A 25,170-nucleotide genomic window follows, 5' to 3' on the forward strand; every position below is an offset into this window, starting at 1 on the left:
TGCAGAGAGAAAATTCCAGCTACAGGACTTTGCATGCCCCATATTTCATTCAACAAGTTATCTTTTGGCATATGTGCTTCAGATGCATTGTGGCAGTGCAAGAAAAAGACAAGTAACTGATACAGAAGATTAAAAAAAGGCTGGATCGGTCTGTTCCTAATGTGAGACTTGTTGCTCACAGCCCTTTGATTGCACCAGGAATAAAAGATGGAAATTCACTAGAGGCAAAGGAATTAATTAAAAGGAGAATAAAGGAGCACGGGTCTGTTGGAGTCCTGGCATCAATTCTGAGGGGAGTTTTGAAGTGGCAACAGTTTTACTTGTTCTTTAAAGTAGTTCTATGTCCTGCATGGTGACTGAGGAACTAATGGGTAGCATGTGCTTGTGCTAATGGTCTGCCAAGACTCACCCAGAGCAAGAAAGGCCTGTCTAGCTCCTGGGGACCCTGGAGCACCTTGCCATCATTCCTTCTTTTGCTCCAACATCCAGTTCTTCAAAAAGACCCTAAAAAGGAGATCTCTATGGAAGCTGTGTCTCTTCAAGAAGGCCAGGGCTCACAGCAACCAGGTCTCTTTATGACCTTACGCTCTACCATGACACATCAACTGCTCCAAGCTGCTCTACAGACCTTCAAAGCAAGGTGCAGCCACCCCATTTTCACCAGGTTTCCCACACTCATTTCAGGTTTGTGAACTGGCCTGGCCTGGCTTCAGAGCTCTGCAAAAAAAATCCTTGCCAAGGTTTTTCGGTAGACGAGCAGAAGCTTAACCACCTTCAGCCAAACCACACCCCAAATCCCAATGTTTATGGGAACATCTTTAAATATAGCTATGCATATACAGATAGAACACGGTCTTTATGGTTTTCTTCTGATTTCTGAGCCCTCAGTTTTCTCATATTTAGGAGATGCTTCTCTTAAGTAAGAGCTAAGATTCTCTCTGTGGCCCATGGCTCCAGGAGCTACAGCTTTAAGAAAAACACCAAGTATCTCGAGATTCATAATAAAATAGGAAGAGTTCCCAGCACCACATTCCACGCAGATTGTACTTCAAATATTTATGTTTCACTGCCATAGTAAGAGCAGCATCTGTAACTTAAAGCCTCCCAGCTGAACTCTGGAGGCTTTTACCACCAGATTTCCTCCTACGTCACTTTTCCAAAGGGCATTTGTTACCTCTTGCTCATCAATGACTTGGCTCCAGCTTCATCTAAGGAGAACGATGGCATTTGGGGGCTGCTTTAAGGTAAGCGCTGCATATGCTGCGCACACGACCCATTGCATAATTCATGGCCCACAATGTCATGCAACAGAAACCGGGTAATAGTGGCTGCACTTCTGACATCCATGGGCAGCTACTTGGACCTTGATGCAAACTCATTGCTGCCAGGTTCCCACAGCTGGACACAGAGCCCAAGCCAGGTGGTCACCAAGCCTCAATATTACTGGCATGTAAGGCCTACACTTTCCATTATTTTAATTAATAATTCTCTAGAAGATGGAATCTTGCATCATCAAAGCATGTTATGCTAAAAATGAATCATTCATTCAAGCTTCATGCTCAGTAACTCAGGTTTTATTAACCTGTTTCAAGATAGAGACGTCGCTCTGAACCCCGCTAGCTCTGGTGAGCACAGCAGGCCCTTACTTGCTTCCCAGTATACTCTGAAGTAGAAGAATATGAATTTTTAATGTACAGAAGATCAGAACTGAACAAGGCTATCCCTAGTACCTACCTTTTGAAAAGGCTGGAATCAAAGAAACATTTTCCATGATAAGAGGCAGTGGGATTGGGCTCAGACAGAGGTTCCTCTCCCCTCTCATGCTAGGTAATTAGCTGAACGCTAAGCGCAGAGATCCTGCCCTGGTCAATTAGGACGCCCCGCCGGGACGCTGCGTGTTATCAGAAGGGCTCAGCAGCAACGTCTTCCCCTCGGGCTGATGAAGTCTGACACTGCCTGTTTTTTCCCCCCTGCATTAAGATCATTCTTGTGGCCTCTGCACCAGAATTGCCATTTTTTTAGTGAAAATAAATACAAAGCAATTCCACTGCAGGCAGTGACATTATGCTGGAGAGGCTGCAGTGCAAATGAGGGCAGAATCCATGGGCACAGAGAGACATGGGGATCATGGGCTGAGACGGGCGAACCCGGACCGATCCACACAAGCCGTGGAGCCAACGCAGTTGTTTTAGGTAGAAGTTAACCTAAAACAGAGGCTCCCATGGGAATACCCCAAGTGCAATAGGTTTGTGGCAGCCCCTGCGGCTGCCGTGGTCTGCAATACCGGGATATCAGTGTTTTGTCACCAAATGGGACAAAGATAGGACAAGTGGATGGGATAAGGATAGGATAAGGGATGGGATCCCAAAGATGCGAAGTGGATAAACAGCTTCACGGGCATTGCAACGGTTTGGTTTTTCTTGGGGTCAGCACAGCCAAGGAACGTGGCTCGCTGAAACAGGGAAGCAGCCGGAGGAAGCGGATGATGCCATGGGTGAGGAATAATCCTGCCCCGCAGCTCGCGGCAAGCGCACGGGGACACCGAGCACCTCCCGCTAGCTCAAAGGGACGGCACCAGCAGCCCTGGATAGCGGGGAAGGATGGGGCCTTGTCAGCAAGGGAGGAATCCGGCTTTGGCTCTGGCCTCCGGTAGCGATCGACAGGCAGGAGCCTCGCGCGGATCAATGACACTTATCGAGCTCTCGCCGTGCCCCCCGCGGCCCCCTCCTCGCAGTGGCTAATTGGGGGATTGCTCTCGCCTCGGCTCTTATTGACATTTCTCCCTGTCAGGGTGTCAACAGCAAGTTGTCACTTGGAATTACAGAGCGGCGTCAAGGCGAGATCCGCAACAACCGCAGGGCACCCGGAGCCCAAGAACCCAGGGAGAACCTCCAAGGCAGAGCAGCAGCTACAAGCGCACAGCAGATACAAGCGCACAGCAGCTACAAGTGCGCAGCAACCTGGGCACCACTTCTGGGGGCTTTTGGCCCAGCCCTAGCTGGTGCATTTAGAAACCTGGCCAAAAAGATGGGTCTCCTCACAGGATGCTCCGGGCTGCGGAGGTGCGGGAGGCCTCGGTGCACGTTGTGCCAACTGCTGCCACGCGGGGCAGGAGCCAGCACCGGGGCTGGGCCTCCAGGGAGGCTCCCTGTCACTTTCCCTGCGCATCCCCATCCATCACCTTCCCTGCCTTTGCTCTGCACAACACGGTGCCCGTCTCAAGCAGCTGCTGATTCACCCGGCGCCCACGCGGGTGTGAGCTTAGGGGATGGCTAATCCTTCATGGTGACGGCACGGCCCCGTCCTGCGCAGCCGTGCGCGCGGGGGGCACGGGCACTGGCGCACATGGGCGCACTTAGGGGGCCGAGTAGTAAATCAATAGCAAAATGGTCAGTCCTCCCATCAAGGACGCTTAACAAGGTCACACTCCTATTCTCTCCAGACTAATGAGTGGAGATTACTAATAAGGCCCCAGTGACAAGTGACTATATTAATGTAATTCTTTCCTGCTTGTAATCAATTTTCTGTGTTAAAATGCACAGCTATTTTTGACGCTTGAGGTCCCTTGTCCCACCCACTGCAGCGCTGCAGGTTCAAATACAGATTTCCCATCCCCATGGTGCCCCGGCTCACCAGCGAGCAGGAAACCACCCCCAGGAGCAGCTCGTCACATCCCCTTCTCCAAGGGCTGCTTTCCCCTCTCTGCTCCCTACAGCATTTCTGTGCTGGAGCTTTAATAGCCCAAATATCACCGGTTTTGCACAACTGCTTATGCAAAGCTCATCTCAAGCATTTCCCCTCTCGCTTCCAGGCTATGAACAGCCCTGGCCGGCACACTTGGCACCGTACTTATTTGGGTGAGTTATTTTAGTAGCAAACACAACCCAAGCAGCCTGTCCTCAAACAGAGATGCTCTCTCAGATCTCACGTGCAGCACAGGGCCATTTCCCGCGTGTCCCTCCAAAGCCGACGGGCTGATCGCTGCAGCCCCCATTTGCATTTCAAATGACTCCTCCGATGAAGGGCGACTTATTTAAGGGATGCATGAGTAATTTTGAAGACATTTAGACTTCTGCGATCCGCGGGTTGGCTGCATGCTGATGGAGAATGAAATGAGTCGCTGTGAATTTTTTGCCCGGGACCGTTAGCACAGAAGGTGTGCAAAGCCGAGCACCACGAGCACACGGCGTTATCTGCTTCCACATCCAATTCTTAAGTGCTCTTGAAAAGAAAGACTGGCTTTAAAACATGGTCCAGGCCGTGTGAGCACTGCTCCACATCCATTCCCTGAACCCAAGCAGCACCAGACAGAAGATCTGGGAATCTGCTGATTTCCCCCCGTTTCTCCTGCCTGAACTGCTGCAGGACAAGTGCTCCACAGAGGTGTTTTTCGGAGCTCTGCAGAAAGCCTTGCAGAGCATCCCTTTCTTCCCAACTTGATAAAATCATAACCAAACACAGTGGCAAGAGAAGAGGGAGCTCCAAGGCCACCAGCAGCTTCTCCCCTGTGCATCCCCAGGTGCAAGTACCAGGTTTCTTTCTCAGAGGCTTCAGGAGGTCACGGCTGGAGGGAGCAGCCAGCTGAAGAGGACTCAAACAGACACAGCAGCAACACAGGGCCTGGCTCGCTGGTGTGAACAGGGCTGCAGGTGGGCACAGGCACCGTCACCAGCACAGGTGACAACCTCAGGCACCTTGTTGGACCAAGAAGCTCCAGGTGGTAGCTCAGGCACAACCCAACCTGACCTGGGCTCTGGCATGGGGCAAGAGCAGCCCAACTGCTATTAACCAGTTCCCAACGCAATTCCTATTGGAAAGGAATCTCTATGTCCGCTCTTGCTTTGGGGCAGACCTGCAGGGAATGAGAGATGCAGCCTGGTACTGTTGAGCTCTCCAAGCAGAGGGATTTCAGGAGCCTTTTGAAAACCCAACTCAAGCTAAATCCTGGTGTTAAACCTGGCCGTTCTTTCAGCAGGTTTTCAATCCCTACCCAAACTTGTTTCCGTAAAGTCCTTCTAACAGGTCAGGAAAAGCTCTTAAGCACATTTGCCAATTAACTATTGCAACCCAATCCTCCCCACAACAAGAGCTGCAGCTTCTGACCCAGGGGATGGGCGATTACTCTTTCATAAGCAATCTTTGGACAGTCCCATATAAGAGTCACATCTTGCATAAGGGTCCCTTCTAGACCCACTGGTCCTTCCCATCTCTATCACTGAGGACATCTAAAAATAATCCAGGAAAAAAAAAAAAAGCACTTTCAAGAAGGAATACAGAAATACCAGCAAGGTACTGAGGGGCACAACAAGGTCCTGCAGCAGGACACAGGGTTCGGGTGCTGCTCTGCTGAACCCAATTCATCAGCAATTCTTCTAGATTCTCACTAACAACACAATCAAGGGAAACACCACGGCTTTCACTGCTCCTCTTTTTTTTTTTTTCCTCTCTCTCTCTCTCAAATTTTATATTATTTTTACATTTTAAGTACTTCTCTGGAGTTGCATATAGACAATAAAAATATTGTTCATTTTTATAGATTTAAATTTCTAGTTTCTGAGGTTACAAAGGAGTCATTTGGGGGATCATGATGCATGGGCATGGATTAAAGAGTACTTTCTAAAAGTATTAATTCATATAAAATCTGTCTTTTTAAATGAGCCTTACAGTTTCTAGATGCTCAGCTTTATTTATTTATTTAAGTGGCCAGGGATAGCAACACTGGAATACTTCAAATCCTTTAGAAACTCAGGTTACTTTTGCACACTCCACTGCCCAGCACATATAAAACCCCCATTTATTTAGAGGAGACAGCAGCAGAAAGAATTCCTCAGCTCGAGAGCTCAGGACTCGTCACACTCCACGAGTCACAGCTTTTATCAGAAAAATCTCAGCCAGGAGTCACACGCAGCCGTAATCGTCTTAGCCCGACGCTCGGTCACGACGCGTGGATGCTCCGGGCTCGCTTCTCCTTGCAGAAACACAGACCCACGAGCGGCTCCTACCAACACGAAGCATCTTGTCAACCCCAATGGGCTGGGGCCAGAACCAAAGCCCCGGCACTGCCCCAGATAACACAAGCCCAGTTTGCCACTCTGGTTGCCCTCCGCAGCATCTGGGAACACTTTAAATATCTGGGAGTTTTAATTCCAACAAAAATTATTTTTAATCCTGCGGGAAAGCCGTTTGCAAACTCTGCATGTGTTGCGGGCTGCCTCCTGAGCATGGGCACTGCTAGGTCCTGGGGAGCAGCAAAATCCAAACGGGATCTGTGCTGCTCACCCACTTGTACCATCCCCAGCCCCTGCGCAAGCGCCTGCAGAATGGGGACTAAGCAAAGGAGTATGCAGCAGATAGAAGTCTTAAAATATAGTTATAAATTTGCAAATTTCTCTCATATTTCCTGATTTTTTTTCTTTGTAATTTAGAATTGATTTTGATCCTTTAGGGGAATGAGTTGGGAGAAGCTGATACAAAAACATCCTGTTTTGTAACAAAAGAAGAGAGAAAAAAAAAAAAAAAAAGGGAAAAAAAGTGAGAGACTGGAGAATGATCCCACCCCACCACCCCAAGCACTATGTTCCAGGATTGAGTTTCTGTGACTGCACCGAGCGAAGTGCGGGCTGATCTCGAGCGCGGAGCCGCGAGTCCATTAGGGGAACGGATTAGCCGGGGTCAATGAATAAAGATAATGTCCTGGAGAGGCTCTCAGTGCTGCCATCCAACTCCGTGCAAGATTCCTTTGTCTCTTCCCACCTATGTGTTTCTTAGGTGTCTCTGGAAAAAGCTTTCCCTGGACAGCGACACCAGCTTTGTGCTGGGATGCGGCCCGGCACCGGCTTGGGCTACGGAGCACCTTGCTCCATCGCGCAGTGTTGGCACGACAGGCAGCAGGACACCTCCCTTCCCCACGGCACATTGTAGATCCAAAGGGGAAAACGACAGTAAAAAGCTAGATTTGGCCCCAAACAAAGTCCAGCTCGATTCGGCAGTGCTGAGAGGTGCCTATGAGCATCTCTCCGCTTGCAACGCGCCACTGCGGCGATCGGCCCTTGCTGCTCTCAGGAAAGACTTTGCCGGCTGGTCCGGGCACCCACGGACACGCACCCCGGCACGGATTCACCGCTTTGGCCCCGGATTGCAGGAAAGTCAGGAATTCTGTGCAATGCCTATGAGCACAGCATGCAGCTGCCCTGGAGCGCGGCGCTTCCCCGACAAACACGAGCGGCTGTTTGGCTGCTCGGCGCCCGGCCCTGTTTCTCTGCAATTTTCTTTAGATTTCACACAAAGAAAACGAACAAAACACACACACCAAAAAAAAAAAGGAAAGGGAAAGCAGAAGATGGGACTTTAAGATCAAAAATAACATAAGGAAGTACAAAATTGCTTCCCTGAGCCACTGCGGCTGCAGAGTTTCGTGGATGGAGCAGGGAGACCGGTCTGTGCATCGGCTGCACAGGCAACAAGGCATCAAAGGCAAAGTTTGCAAATACTGCCCCCCCCAGCCCCCAAAAAAGAAACTTTTCCCCAGAAGAGAGCAACTCCTGCCCCGGATGCTGCTTGAGCACGGACTTGTGCAGAAACTGCACAAAATAACCCCAGCGTTTCTGTGCAGTTCTCTAACCACAGCCCAGTCAGTGACGCCGAGTTCGTTCACACAAAAATCTGCTCGGCTGGAAGGAGATGCCAAGGAAGAGACACCAGCTCGGAGCCCCTCTGGGTCTGCCCCGTTTTGGGGGCAGTTTGTCCAGATTCAGGCAAACAGGGGCAGGACTGGCCCCTTGTCCTCATGCTAAGTGTCTCTTAAAACATTTGCAGCGTTGTCCTAAATATCACTGTGAAGTGTCTCACGTTCAAGGAACTACTTGCATTCGCCCTGTTCTGCACTCCCATATTCCCATAAAGTGGACAGACAACAGCTAAAGCAGCGAGTTCCCCGAGTCTCAGCTAGGACAACCATATTCCCCGAAGCCACGCACCTAAACATAACAATAAACTAGCAACAAGTATACACGTATATATACACACACACACACACTCTTTAAAAAAAAAAAAAAAAAAAAAAAAAAAAACTTTGGTTTAAGCAGTGCTGAGTGCCAAAAAATTAAAATAGCATTTTGCTTTAGGATAAAATTTTGTTTCATGCTTGGATTAGCCATTAAGTAATTTATGTTACAAGCCAGAAAAAAGGTGTTTAATCTTCTCATAATTAGCTCAACCTAGAGCAACTCAAGGAATTTCATAGAAGGCACTTGCCACTTTTTAACTGAACGTTCCTTTTCCGCTAGCAAAAAGCGCCTCTGAACAGGGGGCTTCTGGTTATTTCAAATTTAAATAAAATAAAATACTCTGGAAGAATAAATGCTTTCAGTCATTTACTCCTATTATAAAGTAAACTACTCCATATACAACCAGACACTCCTTCCACAGGACAGAAATTGCCAAGACTGACGTATGGAGAAAAAAAAAAGAGAAATAAGAAATATTGCTGGAGGTTTGGATGGGTTTGTTTGTTTTTTATTTTTTCTTAAACTTTTACTTAAAACAAGCAACAACCCACAGGTGCCTTTGGTCCAAATCTCTTGGCATGAGAAGCAGCTGGTGCAATTTTGGTTTCCCAGCAAGTTCAAGTATTTTAAAAACATTTACATCACTTTGCGATATTCATTGGGGAAAAGAAATGAACTTTTGTCCAGCTTCGATTTTCCTCCACCCGAGCACACTGCAGCCTGAACGTTTGGCTCTGTGTCTTTCGTGGGGAAAAAGAAACGGAGCGCACCCGGGTTTTGCGCAAAGAGAAACAGGAGAGGCAGCAAAAAAACAGGAAAATGGTTGTGCCTATGATTGAACACACGCTTGTTTGATACAGCAATAAAATAAACCATCCGCTAAGATTTCCTTCACTAGAAAGGATGCAGCTTCTTCACAGCATCCTGCACTCCTCTGGTAACACATCCCACCGCGCCGACAACATCCCCTCTGCTATTCCCCTGGTTTTCCTGTGCTTCGGATCATTTTGAAGCATGCAGCCGCTACCAGGCCAAATTCCCTGCAACGCTTACAGCCCTAAAAACCCACCTCACAGCGCAAGGAGGAGGATTCATTTATCCAGCACGCACGGGACGCGTCTCGCCAGGCCACGCTCACGACACGAGCGCGTCGGCTCTCCCGCCGCCCCACGGATCGGGCTCGCGGGTATCACCCCAAAGCTCAGCGCTCCTCCGCGTGGCTTGTGCGGCCCGGGAGGTACACACGGAGCTTGGAAATGAGCTAATAAGTCACAGCAACATTAACGCAATCATAAAAGCAAGCGTGCTACTCACTGCGCTCAGAGGTGTGCTAAGGCAACAACTTTACAGTCCAGATGTGGCAAAACAGAGTTGAGACTCTGCGGGTGAAATTACTCCTAAGGTTACGCTTGCCAGGAGGCTCACTGGTTTTCACAGGTTATTATTTGGGTGAGGTTTGCTACGTTGAACCTCTCCCAAAACACAAAGCCCTGGGAAGACTATGTAAGAAATGAAGTATTCCATGCTGGTTTCAAGGGAACGCAGCGGAGAGGCAGGGAGGACTGAGCGAGCTCCTCGTTTGATTATTTTCAGATGTTTCGGGGGAACACCGCAGCGCTTTTATAAATCTACCCGGCTGGATTCGCTTCAAAACAGCGGACTCGCTTCTTCCCCTGCCTTCAAGGGACTTAGCACGCCGAGCAGATCTGGCCCGGCCACTCTCGACTTGGCCACGAGATGCGAGTTTAATAGACACCACATGCACGGTAGCTGCTCTTCCCAGGGTTTTATCGCCTCAAGAGTTCGACTCCATCAAAACCCTCAAAACTGAGCAACTCCCGCGAATCAAGACGTTTGTGCCCCGGGATTCGGATGCCACCACTTTGCCCTTGCCCCTTTGCTGGGTGACAGGTGGCCGGGAGGAGCCAGGATCCAGGCAGCTCCGGAAAGCCGAGCTCCTTCCTTGCTTGATTTTTCCTTTTGTTTTTAAAGCCACTTAAACAAAAGCAAAGCTCCTGGAGGAAGCCGGGGCAGGAGTACGGGACAACTGAGAATAAACGGTAAAGGTTAAGCCCCCAAAGCCCGGATAAATCGAAAGGCAAATTGCTGCTCCCGGTGCCAGTTCCCGTCCCACGGCGGCGACGGGCACCGGGACGGCCACAGACCCGCCCGCTCCAGCGGCAAGTGCCCGGGACCGGCTCCTCCACCGTCCCCGACGGCGGGTCCGAGCCCCGCAGTGCGGCGGCCGGGGCGGATCCCGGCGCATCCCGCCTGCGCTTCCCTGTCTCCCTCCGTTCACAGCTCGAGTGGCCGCTTCTCCCGTGGCGCAGGAGTCCCCGGGGGGTTCATGACCCGGGAGGGACCCGCGGGGACAACGACAGCAGGGACCGTTACCGGGACCATCCTCAAGACCGGCGTCCGCCAGAACCGCCCCCGGACCGGCGCCCACCAGAACCGGGACCCGCCGGGAGTGTCCGCGATCCCGGCACCCACCGAGACCCGCCAGGACCGTCCGCGACACCGGCACCCACCGGGACCGTCCGCATCCCCAGGAACGGACCCCACCGGGACTATTCCCGGGAGCCGCCGGAACCGGGACCATTCCCGGGACGGGGAACCGGCACAACCCTCCAGCGGCCCCGCCGTTACCTGTACCAGCGCAGGCCCCTCTCGTAGCACCTGTCGAAGAAGTGGGGCTCGGCGCCCACGGCGCGCACGGCCGGGTGCGCCCGCAGGAACTCGAGCAGCGCCCTCGTGCCGCCCTTTTTCACGCCCACGATGATGGCCTGCGGGAAACGGCGGCTGCCCCCGCCGCCGCCCGCCGCGCTCCCCGACGGCGCCGCGCTCCCCGACGGCCCCGCGGGGCCGTCGGGGAGCGCGGCGCCGTCGGGGAGCGCGGCGGGCGGCGGCAGGAGCAGCGCGGGCGGCCGCGGCTCGCAGGGCCCCGGGAGGCAGTAGAAGAAGTAGGTGAAGAAGAGGATCATGGTGAGGAAGAGCGAGGCGCGGCGCCCCCCGACGGCTCCCAGCAGCCGCCCGCTACATCCCATCGGCGGCCGCTCCCCGGGCACGGACGGCGCATCCTGCCCGGCGCTGCCGGCCGCTTCCGACGGCGCCTCCGGTACCGGCCCCCTCCCCGCGCACCCGGCCCCGCGCCGCTGGGCCCTCCCCCTCGGGGGGGCGGGGAGGGGGCACGTGCCGAGCGCCCATTCCCGTTGGATGGGGCGGGGGGGCTGCGCTACGGAAACGCGGGAGTTTTGCCCCCCCGCTGTTAATTTATGGGGCTCTAATTAGTGATTAATTCCCTCGCGCTGCGCAGCGGGGGTGGGAAGTTGACGGGGGCTCCGCGGCGCTGGGTTCGGTTCTTGATGGGATGGCCCGAGGCCGTGGGTCAGCGTGGGGCCGCAGCGGGACATGTGGGGTGCAGATAGGGGCATGGGGCGCTTGCCGTGGGGGACAGCACAGCCCGGGCTGCATGGGGTGCCCACACAGCAGGACATTGGGGCACAGAAAGGTGCACAGGGCACTTGCCATGGGGCGCAGCACAGCCTGGGCTGCATGGGGTGCCCTTCCCTCTTGGCCCCGGCTGTCCCTGGCACACAGAGCCCGCCAGCAGCACTGCCCACGTTGAGCCCACAGTGAGCCCAAGTGTGGGGGGACCCCGCAGGCAGCTCCTCCTCACCCTGCGCTCGCCCCGCACAGCCCGTGCTCGGTCCCAACCCACCGCTGCAGCCTCTTCCGTGCGATTGCAATCAACGCTGTCTTCATTAACCTGTTAATAGACTTAACTCTGTTTTTAACGAGGTCCCCCGAGTCTCCCAAAAGATGGAGAGATTCTTGCGGAGAGGAAGATCCACAGCGGGAGCTCAGGGGCAGGGAATGGTGGCACAGCAGCCTACGGGCACCGCGGCACAGCTGGACGTTTGCACAGCTGCGCAGCAGCTCTGCTGTATGGCAGATCTGCAGCACACTGCAGGATTGCATGACTGTATTGCAGCACAGCTGCATGTTTGCGCGGTTGCACGGCAGCTCGCTTGCACGCCTGCACAGCTGTGCAGTTGCATGGCTGTTTGGTGGAACAGCTGCCCAGCAGCACAGCTGTGTGGCTGCACATCTGCCCAGGAACGGGCTGCGCAGCCCCAGGGAGGGACCTTGTGCCCTCTCGTGGCTGCGCCGGCGCTGCCCGGCCCACGGCAGCTTTCCAGCGTGCGACCGGGTAAACATCCACTTTCCAACGTGGAGGTTCCCCGGGGAAGCCCGGGAAGCGGCAGCGTGCCGAGGAAGCGAGGCCGCGAGCGGCAGCGCTCTGGGAAGCGGAAAGGCCTCGCGTGCTGCAGGCGGCACTCGCTGAGCTCGCGCACGGATCCGTGAGGGGATCCAGCAATCCGCTCGGGGCTAGAGCCGGTGGGAATTTCTCCAGCTTGGTGTTTGCATTTGAGGAGGGGAAGTTGTTGTTGGAAAATGCCAACTTGTCTAAATGGGAGCCCTTGGCAAGAAACTGCCCGCTTTGACGCCCAGCGGCCTCCTCCGCACGGGGCTGCAGGACACAGGGATGGGAGGGAGTCCCAGGGCACCCGCAGAGCCCCAGCCCCAAAGCCCAGCTCCGTTTTTCATGGCAAAAACAAACAAACAAAAACCCCAAACCCACAAGTTTCAACAAGCACCAGGGTCCCGGTGCTGTAATCACCATCCTCACGTTTGGGCCATCCCATGTCTCCAGCCTGATCCTCAATAGGATCCTCCCTCCTCATGTGTCTCCATCATCCCAGTAAACGCAGGGAGCAGCCCAAACCCTTCCGTTTCCTTCAAGCTCTAATTTAAAGAAATAATAGAAATGCAGTTTTTGGTGCCTCCCAAGGATGCAAAAAATCAGAGCTGGGGCATGGCCTAAAGCAAAGGGGCCCGAGGGCAGTGCTCAGCCAGGCTCCCTGCCCCGCTGCACCCCAGGGCCCCTCTGCCTGCTCTCCCCACCAAGCCCAGGCTTAATCACACAAAGCCCCTGCTACAGCAAAGTATTTTGCCATTAACGATAATGAACATATAATGAATAAGTTAATGAGCCTAATTAGCCAATGCTCTCCTTCCCCCTGTGGGCATCGTTCTCCTGAGGCTGCAGCTGCAGAGATCAGAGCCAGAGGGATGCACAGGAGCTGGGCGGAATGCTGTGCATGGGTGCAGCGCATGGGTGCAGCGCATGGGTGCAGTGCATGCATGCAGTGCAGCACAGTGCGTGGGTGCAGCATGCAATGCAGTGCACGAAGGGGGAGAGGAGCTCCCTTTTCCTGCCCTCCAGGATCAGTTTTCCCTGGGAAGAGGGAAATTCCGGATTGCTCGGCAGCTCGGATCACGGCCCGCTTGCAGGCCGAGCTCTGCAGCCCAGCCCCTGCTCTCCTGCCGCCCGACCTGGCACCAAGGAACAATTATTCTTCGTTTGTATCCCTTACCGTGTTCAACAACACTGAGCTTGTTGGTTTTATTTAAGAAAAGCACATTGCATCAGGAATACTCCAGCACATTGCATCAGGAATGCTCCAGCTGCTGAAGCCAGCACGTGGGCGCCGGAGCCTGGGAAAAGCAGCACGAAGGAGATGCCCATGGCACGTGAACCCCCCTGCAGAAAGCTCCTCATTTGGGGCATCACCGGGAGCAGCATCTGAAAGAGTTTGGGCTCTGCTTCTCCCTGGGACCCATCTGGCCTTAATTTCTTTGGGGGGCTTCTCTCCAAATTCCTCAAATTCCCTGGCAAACGCTCTGCAGTCCGCGGTTCGGCTCGATGCACCCGGCTGCTCCACACGGGAGGCTCGGCCGGGCCGGAGCGGAAGGGCAGGGAAGGAGGGATCTGCAAACTGGGAAGCGGGACAGCACTTCCTTGCTGGGGCTGGCACAGGGCTCAGCACGGGGCTCCTTGCCCTTGCAATTGGAGCAATTGCCCAAGCAATGCAACTTCATTCCAAAATCCCATGTTTGTGCCCCAAACTGCAGCTCTCGTGCCCCTAAGGCACCGACGCTGCCTGAGCCCCGCTGAGCCTCAGTTTCCCTGTGGCTTTGCTGCAAAGGCCTTAATTACTCAAATGTGGGAAGCTGCTTTGGAGCATCCCCACGGTCCCCACGCATGCACGGCCCTCGGTATCCCCGTGGTCCCCATGTCAGAGCCCCAGCAGGACGCGGCTTTGCACAAACCTCCCAAACCCGCACGTTTCAGGGCCTGCACAATTTGCCCTCCGATTAATCCGCGATTAACCCGCCCGCGCTCCGCCTTGGAGCGCTGTTCCTGCGGGACACGGGCGAGCGGGGAGGCCGATGCGCGGCAGCGCTGCGGGGCTGCTGGCAGGCCCGACCGCGGCAATAAAATCCCAGCCCCGACCGGAGACGTCAGAGGGGAACAAAGATAGCCCGTGATGCAGAAAAGATGCTCGCCTTGGAAATAATCTCCCAGGAATGCGGCGCAATCATGAAGACACATGTCGACCGCCGCGGCTCTGCCGGGCCCGGCGGCCGCTCTTTAAATAGCGTGCCCCGTTTCCTCCCTCCCGCTGCCTTCCCCCTCTTCCTTTTGCATCCCATAAGGATATAATTTAATTCCACCGATGATCTGCAAGGCCTTCGATGGGGCGGTCGCCGGCCCTGCTGAAAAGGGGGCTTTTGCAGGAATCCCTGCCGCCCTCCCCCAGCTTCCCTGCTCCGGCTGTTAGAGAGGGAGCTGCACCAACCCCTCCATCTAAATTAAAACGAGCTATATTTACTGTTCCTGCTAATTGAATTACGTTAGCTCCAAGGCGGAGGATAAGCAGAGCCGTCCCGCATGGTTCCTGCTCCTGATCTGCTTTGCATCCAGACAACCGTCCCGCCGCGCGTCCCGGCGCCTTCCGAGCAGAGGGATTTGTTCCTGGGCTTCTTTTCCATCCTGCTTTGACCAAGTGGCTTGGGAAACCCCACTTTCCTATGGGGCTGTTGGTGTTTCGGGGTGAACGGTGCCCACGCAGGAGCTGGGACCTGCTCCGTGCCATCCGTCCCGCTGCCACCAAGGGGCCGTGTCCAAAACACTCCAGGAAGAGCAGAGCCGGGGTGTAGGGGGGGAAACAAGCCCTGAATTTTCTGCAGATGTTGTTGTTTTCTGCAGATGTTGCTGTTTTCTGCAGATGTTGCTGTTTTCCACCCCCCGCTCAGGTGTGCTCACGGCGGGGCCGCGACGGAGGCAACGTGCCTCATTGCAGCCCTCTGCGTGCCACAGAAACGGGTTTCCTCCTGCGTGCCATCGGGTTTCCTTTTTAATTACGGGAACTTATTGTCCGTAATTCACCCCCCAAAAAAAAAAAAAAGAAAAAAGTGCTCGGCCCTCATTGCATTTCTGCAGCGCCAGGTGCAATTAAAGCACCCCGTGCAATTAAAGCGATTCCTTGGTCCAAACCCACTTGCCCAGAGCAACAGCAGCGATTAGAGCTTCCTAATGCCTCCGGCTCATTTTCCTTTTTCCCTTGCGTAACGTAATTTCTATAGGTCCTGCCGTCTTTATTAAGAGAATTAATCTCAATCCCCCCATGCTCTGGCCCTCCGGAGCCCTTTCGCAGCAGGTCAGGATGGCAGGTCCACTTGGTGCCATGCAAAGAAACGAGAAATATAAAAATTAAAAGGGAGGTCAGCTGGAGGCTACGGCAGGGAAACGAATGGGGCTTTAAACAAGCAGGGAAGTTTGCATCAGCCTGGCAACGTAATTCAATTTGGGGCCTCGGAGCCCGCTGTGTCATTAAACTCATGTCGCTCATGTGGGGCCGCTTTTGCCCAATAAGCAAAACGCTCATATTAAGCCCGGATCGTCGTTAGCGTAATGATCAAATGAGGATGGATGGCGGCAAGGAGGAGGCAGCCCAAGTCCAGCCTTGCAGCAATGGCGTGGCAGGGGCCTGGCCCCTCGCAGCAGAATAGGGGGAAAAAAGCACTTTTGGGGCAGATTTGTCCTGTCCTGTGGGTCCGGTGGGTGCCTGCAGTGTCCCCAGTGGGGACAAGGGACCCAGCAGTGTCCCTGGCAGGGGGGACAGGACGGAGTGGGTGGCCTGGCCAAGGATACGGCTGCCCCAGTGCAGCCCTGTGCCAGCCAGGAGGCTCCGGTGCATCCTAGTGTTGCTGTGCCTGGAAAACTGGGACTTGCCAAAGCACCCGCCCGCTCTGGGGGAAGGAAGGAGCGGGAATAGCGCTGGCACCCTCCTGCGTCTGCAGCCACAAACTGCAGCACGAAGGCAACGGCCGCCTGCACCGGGGAAAGCCGCTCCGCGTCCCGGGATGCTGGGCCCAAGCGGAGCATCCCGCGACACCACAACGGCTGGAGGACCAGGCAGTGGGAGAGGAGCTGGAACTCGGGCTGAAACCGAATCAGTGGTTGGTGCAGCAGCGAGCGCCCAGTCAGGCGCCACATCCATCCCACCCGGATGGCAGCGGGATGTGAGGAAGCACCGCGGCGGGATGGGCGCTGGGCACCCACCGCTTCCCATCGCAGCAGCCCCGGGGAGGCTGGAGCGGGGAGGCCGGCTCGGGCCACGTCCAGCTCCGTTCCCAGATTCCCTGGACGCGGCATCGGGCTCTGCCCAACCACGGGACCTTCCTGAGCGCTGCAGGTGGGAAGGGGAGTTGCAGCTTCCACCCTCACATCCAGTTTCCCCCGTGGAAACTCTCGCTAGACCCTGCAGAACTCATCACCCTTCCCCTAGGAAACCCTGCCAGACCTCAGTCTAGAAATGACCCAGAACAAAAGCATTTAACTACGAAACGAGCCAAAACCAACTACAATTGAGTAAAAGTGCTAATCTAAGAAAAGAAAAGACTTTCCCCAAGGAATGTTTTGATTCTGGAAATGCCCAAAAGCTCTAACATTCCCCCTTTCACATTGCAAAGCCAGGGATAACAGAGACAGATGCAGGATAAAACCACACGGACCAGCCTCAGGCCAACTGCTCTGAGCAGGCCAGATGCACGGCGGATATTTCTGGATTTTGGGCTCCCACGTCTGTGGCTGGAGACGGAGACGCTTGGGAGACATCTCCGAGTCACCTGGCAAAATCTGCCCTTGGATTTCTGGCCGTATCTTAGAACGCAGGGAAATCGTCCTAGATTTCCTAGGACACAGACGCAGCGCACGTCCCAGACAGACGTACCCTCCAGCAATGCAGACAGTGAGTCTGAAAAGCAAGGAGGAGGAATCCCAGTGTTATCCCCCCAGGATTTACCGTCAAGAGGCGCTGCTTGAAAAAGAAGTTGTCTGACACAGTGAATCAGTGATTTATTTTTAGTATTCGAAGAGGTACAAGGTCAGCAGCGAACGCCAGGCGGTCAGTGTCAGTGTCCCCATGGTCTCCGAGGAGGTAAAATGCATGGAAAGCCCATGAAGTGCCCCGAGGGCAGCTGAACCGCGGCACGGCTTGGCCAAGCCACCCGTGCACTGTAATTCCGGAGCCACAGGTCCGTAAAAGGCTCACGGTGGCCAAGGGTTGGGGTTTGCCACCCATCTGTGCGTGTCTAACTGAACACGGGGCAGGATCACAGTGCGAATTAAGGACAAATCAGCGCCGTGGCCCTTCCCAGGGCAAAGGGCACTCAAACATGTGATTCCTAAAGCCCGAGTTATGCAAGTGGCACTCGCTGAGGCTGATTCTGGTCTTCCTTGCATGGAACCGTTAACACTACTGGGTTGATTTGACACAGTAACAGACCTGGCGTGAGGCAAGGCCAGAATCAAGCCCAGGGAACACAATAAATCTGGAACCGTCTCTACTGTGTGCAAGATGTGCAGAAGGGTAAAATACCTGGATTTTGTCTAGCAGGATCATAAAATCATCTTTGCCCTAGCATCCTGGAAGGGTTTACATAGGACAATTCATACCATGACCCCAGCCCAGAATAGCACCCAGAGATTAACCCAGACTCTGATCCCTGTTATCCAGGGCTACCCGCTGGAAGCAGCAGCGGAGTGACTCTGGATCGCAGCTGGTGATGAACGGAAATGGCAGCAGCTTTGGGGGAGCCCTGGCGCTGCTGCCCTCGAGAGCAGAAGGGCCCCAGAGCTCGGCAGGCGCACGTGCTACTGCCAAGGGGATGAACCAGGAGGGATTGGGTAGGAGCCAGTGCTGGCAGAGGGCAGGGTGTCTCAGAGAACGGGCGGACGAGAGGAGGGCGGGTGGGATGAGGAGCTGCAGCGTTTGCATCAGTCCAACGCATGTACAGCAACCTCCGATGGAAGCCGCACAACCCACCACCGGGCAGGAGCAGAGCGCCAGCAACCACGTTTTGCCCTGCCCTCCCCAAGGCTCCCCTGCCACAGCTCTGTCCCCAGCACCCAGAACCGTTTCTAAGGAGAGAACTGGCCTGGGGGAACCAGTAGCTTCTTTTCTTCAGGTTTTCTATTGCTCCGAGTGCCCTGTTGACCCAACGGTCCATCCCAAAGCGTGAGCGTGGGATCAGCTGAGGAGCGGTGTGCTGGGTAGAGCAGCTCGCTTACTTCTCCTTCAAGTCCTCTACTTTGTCTATAAGGAGGAGAGAAAAGAAAAAAAAATCAGGGTCCACCTTTCTTGCTCCAAAACCCGCAGTCTACTTTATGCAGTTATTTTGCTACACGCAGTTAATATTTCACAGGAGTTACAATGCGATAAGTAGGACAGCAGCACATGCAGCCACGGTGTTGCCCTCAGACAAGGTTCCCCAAAGCCTTTTTCTGACTCAGAGGAAGTAAAACAGTGTGATAACCACAAGCAAGAGCAGCCTTTCCCTTCCTGGCAGATCCGTTCCCCATCTGTAAAGCAATATCCAAACTTCCCATGTGATTTCTGTGGGTGACGACACAGCAAATCCTCCCAGCTGTGTGAGCATCAGGTCGGGAACTCCCTGCCCTTGCTTTGCCCAGTCTCCATGCCCAGGCTTGGCACAGCAGGGATTTGGGAAGCAAGATTTAAGACAACTGTAGGAGCACTTAGCCAAGCTGAAGAGCACATAAAACCCCTCACAGGGCAGCCCTCACCTTTGGGGACGAACTTCAGCGAGCTGCTAAATATTCAGAAGCGGGACTGGCCCCTCTTTGGCCCATCGTTGAGAAACTCGTGGCCCAGCCCATTGCCGCACTTGCCACAAGACACCTGGAAACACAAGAAGAGCCCGGCAATAAGTGGTCTCCCGAGAGAGGGTGGTCGGACTCTGCTATGAGAAAAGGGCTCTGCTTTTTTGTTCCTTTTCCCGAGCACTTTCGAATCGGCACCTTGTAAGCGCCGGGCCGCTCCTTGCGCTTGGCCACGCTGTCCTCGTGGATGGTCTCGGTGAAGGCTGGCCACGGGGACGAGTGCTCGTACTTGGCACGGCTGGAGAAGAGCTCGTAGCCGCACTTGGCACACACGTAAATGCCTGCAAGGGGAAAGGGGCAAGTTCGGCAGCAGCTCCGCAGGCGGCCTCGACCCCGGGGGCCAGGAGGGGACAGGGACACGGATGAGGGGACAGGGACGCCTGCACACTCCAGGATTCATTCCAGGAATGAGATGAAGCCCATTGGACTCCGAGCTCCCCACTGCCAAGCCCCAAGGACTTATAGAGACCTGCATCCCTGTAGGGGACAGCTCTGCAGCCTGGACCCTTTAGGAAGAGCCCCCTCCAAATCCATATAGGAGAATTTCCCTATCCCCCTTTACAGAGTGCCTCTCCCATCCTGAAACCTGGACTTGTAGGGCAGAGGGGCATGGGGCAGCACTCTGTGACCCCCACCCAGCTCCATTCTGGTCCTACAGGAGCTCCCTACAGACCCCATAGGGGACATTCCCCCCTCCCAGTCCCTACCCCCGCCCTACAGCGTTTCCCTACAGACCCCATATGGGACCCCCCCCAACCCTCCAGCTCCATGCTGGCCCTACCGGAGCTCCCTACAGACCCCATAGGGGACATTCTCCTCCTCCTCAGCCCCCGCGCCCCCCGTTCATTCTGGCCCTATAGACCCCCATAAGGGACCCCCCCCCCGGCAGGGTGGCCCTACGAGGGGTGGCCCCTCTGACCCAGCCCGGCTCGGCCCGGCCCGGCCCGGCCCGGCCCGGCGCGCTGACCCGGCTCGAAGTGGCTCCGGAACACCTCGCCCCCGAAGAAGGCGCAGAACGACATGGCTGCGCCGCCGCCGCACCGCCCGGCCCCGCCCACGGGGCGGGGCCCGCCCACAGCCCCGCCCCCGGCACGGCCCCGCCCCCTAGGCCCCGCCCCGCAGCCGGCGGCCACGCCCCGCAGCCTCCAGGGGGCGCCGCGGTGCCGGGGCCGGCGGGCGCCGCGCGGGGGCGGCCCCGGAGACGCCTCCGAGCCGGTCTGCGGGGGGCACCGGAGCCACCGGTGACACTGCAGCACCGTGACACCGCGACACTGCAACACTGTGACACCGTGACACCGCGACACTGTGACACCGCGACACTGTGACACCGCTACACTGTGACATGGCGACACCGCTACACCGCAACACTGTGACACCGCGACACTGTGACATGGCGACACTGCTACACTGCAACACTGTGACACCACGACACTGTGACACTGTGACACCGCGACACTGTGACACTGCTACACTGTGACATGGCGACACCGCTACACTGCAACACTGTGACACCGCGACACTGTGACACTGTGACACCGCGACACTGTGACACCGCGACACTGTGGCACTGCAGCGCCGTAACACTGCAACGCCTTGACGCCACAACACCATGACACCGCAGCACTGTGACACCGCGACTGCCACACTGTGACACCACTACACCATGACACTGCAGCACCGTGACACCGCAACACCGTGACACCACAGCACCGTGACGCTGCAACAGCATGACACTGTGGCACCACAACATCACAACACCGCGACACTGTGACACCGCGACACTGCAACACTGTGACACCGTAACACCACAACACCAGTGACACCGCAGCACCATGACACCACAACACCATGATACTGCAACACCATGACACCACAACACCACGGCACTGCAACACCGAGACACTGCAACACCATGGCATCCTGACACTGTGACACCACACCGTCACAGCACCATAGCACCGCGACACCACAACACTGTGACACCGCAGCACCATGACACAGTGACACTGTGACACCGCAACACTGTGACACTGTAACACCTTGACACCGCGGCGGGCCGCCCTCGGGCACATGACCGGTGCCCCTTCTGAGGAAGCTGAAGGCAGAGCGCGGCTGGGGACACCCATTGGGGCGCCGGGGTGCAGACAGTGGCAGCGGGATCCAGGCTGCTGTGCCTGGGAAGGGGCCAGCGAGTACCCGGGAACGTCCCTGCTTGGTGCCGTGGGGAACCGAGGCTCCCGCTGCCCCCGGACACAACAGCTCCTCTCTGCAGCCGCGCACGTGGCTCCAGGGAGAAGCGCTCCGAGTGAGCCGGGGGGGGATTTGTACCTCCCCCCAATCCCTGCTCTGGTGCTAATCCCAGCTGCCCGCCGGGCACTGCAGGGCAAGGGTCACCTTAGCATTAAGGGATATTTTAGGGAAAAGCCCTGCTCTGCTTGCACAGGACACGGCCTGGGCCTTGCCTGGGCATTAACCCGCTTTGCTCATGGTCCGTATTCAGGGACGTGGCAAAGCGAGGCCCCACCAGAGCTCCTGCCCTGCTGCTGGTGACAGTGTGGGATTAATCCGGAGCGGGAGCAACCTGTGATGCTCTCAGGGCCATGCAGGTGTCTGCGTGTGCCGGTGCAGTGCAGAGACGCGTTGCATAAGCTGGCACCATCCCCCAAGCACTTTTCCTTCTGCCATCCCCCTGCTTCCACTTTTCCTCCTTTCCAAGCTTGCCAGCGACAGCAGGATTCTGTCAGAAGCACCAGAGCAAATAGCCAACATCCCAAACCAGAGGAGTGTCCATCTTCCGAAAGCCAAATTGCTCAGAAATGCAAAGGGGGAAGTGCATCCTGCAGGGGGTGTGTATTTATAAAGAGGATTATCGTGTTAATCCGCAGGCAGTCGGTGCGGCAGCTCATGCGCGGCCTGGCAGGGAGACAGCCCCATGCAGCCCCCGCCTGTTGGGGACAGTCCCCCAAGAGCCACCTGTGTCCTCAGCGCGTGAGCCCGGTTGGGTCAGCGCTCAGCTCCCAGGACGGCTCCATGGGCTGCATCCCATAGGACACCCAGGGCCCCGGGAAGAGCCGGGGCTGCTCCAGGCGCCGGCACCGGGGCCCCGACACGGCAGCCGCTCGGCCGGACGCCCTGAGGACGCGGTGAAGGGCCCAGCGGAGCGGCCGGGGGCGGTGCGCGGGGCGGAGCGGGGCGGAGCGGGGCCCGCGCGCCCCTGCGGATGCTCCGGCCCCGGCGGCTGGAGCGGGGCGAGCGCAGCCCGGCCCCCCTTGCCCGGCACCGCGTCTGGGACCAGCACCGGGACCAGCACTGATCCCCCAAACCCGGCACCGGCACTAAGACCAGCACCTGCTCCCCAAGTCCGGTAAGGGAACAGCCTCCTCCTCCAGCACCGGGACCAGCACCGGGACCAGTCTGCTCCTCCGGCACCGGTTCCAGGACCAGCCTCCTCCTCCTCCTCCAGCACCAGTTCCCCTCCTGCAGCAGCTGCACTGATCCTCCAGCTCCAGCTTCAGTTCTGACTCCAGCTTCGGCTTCGGTCCCAGCCCAGCTCCTCCGCAGGCTCCTCTCCTCCTTCCCCAGCCCCGGGACCGGCCCGGGAGCGGCGGTGCCAGCGCTGCCCCAGGTACCAGTTGCAGCGGGGCCAGGGAAGCCCCGAGTGGTCGCGGTGCCCATCGGTGCCGTGAGCGGGGAAGCCTCAGCGAGGCCCGGAGTGGCAGCACAGGGTGCGGGGGCATCTGCAGAGGTGGGCAGAGCTGGGGGGACACCCGGGGACAAGGCCGTGCACTGGCAAGGGAGCCATGGCCAGCCCCGCATGGCAAGGTGCATCCTTTACCATCGGGAATATCAGCCCCCGCGAGTCACTGCTTTCCTGCGCTTATCCATGGGCTCTGGGATGACTCAAAGCTGGTCACAGGTTTGAAGGGAAACTGTGCTGCTTCCTAACGCAGCAGCAAAACTGCCGGGGACCTGCAGATGCCATCCCTGCCTCTTGCCCCTTGGTGCTCGATCTCTATGGCCCTTGGTGCAGGTCCCCAGATCCTAAGGAGTGCTGCGGAGCACTCCCGCATCCCGCGGGGCACCTCTGCATCCCACGGAGCACCTCTGCATCCCATGGAGCACCTCTGCATCCCGCAGAGCACCTCTGCATCGCTTGGGGCACCTCTGCATCGCTTGGGGCACCTCTGCATCCCACAGGGCACCTCTGCATCCCGCAGGGCACCTCTGCGTCCCGTGGGGCACCTCTGCATCCCACAGGGCACCTCTGCATCCCGTGGGGCACCTCTGCATCGCTTGGGGCACCTCTGCATCCCGTGGGGCACCTCTGCATCCCACAGGGCACCTCTGCATCCCGTGGGGCACCTCTGCATCCCACAGGGCACCTCTGCATCCCGTGGGGCACCTCTGCATCCCTTGGGGCACCTCTGCATCCCTTGGGGCACCTCTGCATCGCTTGGGGCACCTCTGCATCCCGTGGGGCACCCCTCCGGCCCTCTGTCACACTTTCATCCCATATGACTCACTCAGGCAGGACTCAAGCCCTCAATGCCAGCCCTTCCAGGATGCTGGAAAGTTTTTCTATTAACCTCCTCTGATTCTAGTGCAGCCGACAGTTTGGCAAGGGCTCATCTGGCAGTAATGCATGCGCTAAGCACTCATGGGGCAGGTACCAGCTTGGTGAAACCCCTCTGAGTGCACCGCTGCCTTCAGCAGTGGCACCTCTGGGCTTGAATCCGGAGGAGGGACAGTTCAGACGATCCCCAATGGTTTGAATGATCCCACTGAAGCTCCTGAAGCCTCATGTTTTTCCAGGGAGGGTGGTTGGGAGCAATGCTGGAGGCTCCAGGCTATCCCAGCTGCAGTCTGTCTCTGTTTCTGCATTAAGTCGCGGCAGAACTCAGTTCGAGCCTGACCCCAGAGCAGGGTCTGGAAATCAGAAGTTCGGGTCTGGTTGAGGCTCTGCGCAGTGGTTGTAGTGAGGGTGTTTCCAAGAGCAGCTCATGATTCCAGCAGGAATCCTCCCTGGGGCACTGCTGGGGCCCTGGACTTGTCCCGGCCGCTTTTGGGGAGCGTTTGGAGCACACTGCATGTGGGGGACGCGGACCCCGCGTGCAGCCCCCAGACGCTCGCGGTCCCACCAGCCACACACGGCTGCGTGTGCCAGCCTGTTATCATCAGCATCTTCCCTGGTGCTCATGGTCTCTCAGGAAACCGGCTGTTTCTTCTCTCTGCTTTTTTTTTTTTTTTCCCTTCTTTTTTAGCCTATAAAACCCAAGGGAAGCAGAGCGGTGGTAGCACCGTCCCTGGATGAACCACAGAGCCCATGAGAGCCCGAGCGCTGCTGCCCTGGCTGGGGTGGGATCGTGGCACTGGAGGCTTGGGAAGAGGGAGCCGCAGCTTCCACGGCCAGGAATGGCTCAGGGCAAAGGGAGCTCTGCTCTATGGTGACTTTTGTGCACATCTAGCAAAAACAGAGGTTTCTGGGCTGGCCACCCCTGCTCCTGGAGCATCCTCTGATCAAACGGGGCAGCAAATTGGTTGCTTTTGGCTTGAGGTCAATGCAACGTATGAGGTTGAACAAGATGTGGTGAGGGGAGCCAAAGGGGCTCGTGGTGATGCTGAGCCTTCCACTGTGAGGGCCTAGGAAGATTTGTTAATATAGTCCAGGCCCCCAGCAAAAATCATGCTGCGAGATTAACTACCCCAAAACACAGGCAGGGCTGTTGCATGGCTGGCAGGATCTGCAGGCCGAGAGGAAGATGTGCAAAAAAAAATACCTTTTAAAATGAATATAAGAAACATAGCAAATAGTGTAGCTAGTGAGGCATCCACGAGCCCACGGGTGGCCACAGGAGAAGGCTGCACCCACAGGCTCGGTGCTCCCCGGGGCGCTTGGCTGGAGTCTCCAGGGATGCATCGATGCGGGAAGCTCCCGTTGACCCCTAGCTCCTGATCCCGGCTCTCTGAGCCCTGCGGCCGAGTGCCGGGCTGTGGTTATTCCCATTGCAGGGATCGTTTGCGGGACACATCCTCCCCTGGCCCTGCTGAGCATCTCTCTCCCTTGCAGCC

At 56.4% G+C, this 25,170-nt stretch overlaps 2 protein-coding genes across 2 annotated transcripts in view; both read right to left on the minus strand.

Moving 5' to 3' along the window:
- HS3ST6 (heparan sulfate-glucosamine 3-sulfotransferase 6) overlaps nucleotides 1-11,053 on the minus strand; it is a 29,799-nt gene extending 18,746 nt beyond the window's left edge. Inside the window, exon 1 of the mRNA XM_088527810.1 lies at nucleotides 10,656-11,053. Coding sequence (XP_088383936.1) covers nucleotides 10,656-11,053 — 398 coding nt within the window. The remainder of the gene's footprint in view (nucleotides 1-10,655) is intronic.
- A 7,425-nt stretch (nucleotides 11,054-18,478) lies between these two features.
- Nucleotides 18,479-20,153, minus strand: MSRB1 (methionine sulfoxide reductase B1). The gene is made up of 4 exons (XM_088527811.1): nucleotides 20,069-20,153; nucleotides 19,240-19,382; nucleotides 19,006-19,120; nucleotides 18,479-18,514 (listed from the first exon to the last, which is right to left on the minus strand). The coding sequence occupies exons 1-4, from the start codon at nucleotides 20,121-20,123 to the stop codon at nucleotides 18,486-18,488; spliced, it is 342 nt and encodes a 113-aa protein (XP_088383937.1). The 5' UTR covers nucleotides 20,124-20,153; the 3' UTR covers nucleotides 18,479-18,485.
- Nucleotides 20,154-25,170: the final 5,017 nt, after the last annotated feature.

This window comes from Tinamus guttatus, unplaced genomic scaffold, assembly GCF_059628265.1.
Source record: "Tinamus guttatus ecotype Peru unplaced genomic scaffold, ASM5962826v1 Tinamus_guttatus_pri_ptg000291l, whole genome shotgun sequence".
Lineage (NCBI taxonomy): Eukaryota > Metazoa > Chordata > Aves > Tinamiformes > Tinamidae > Tinamus > Tinamus guttatus.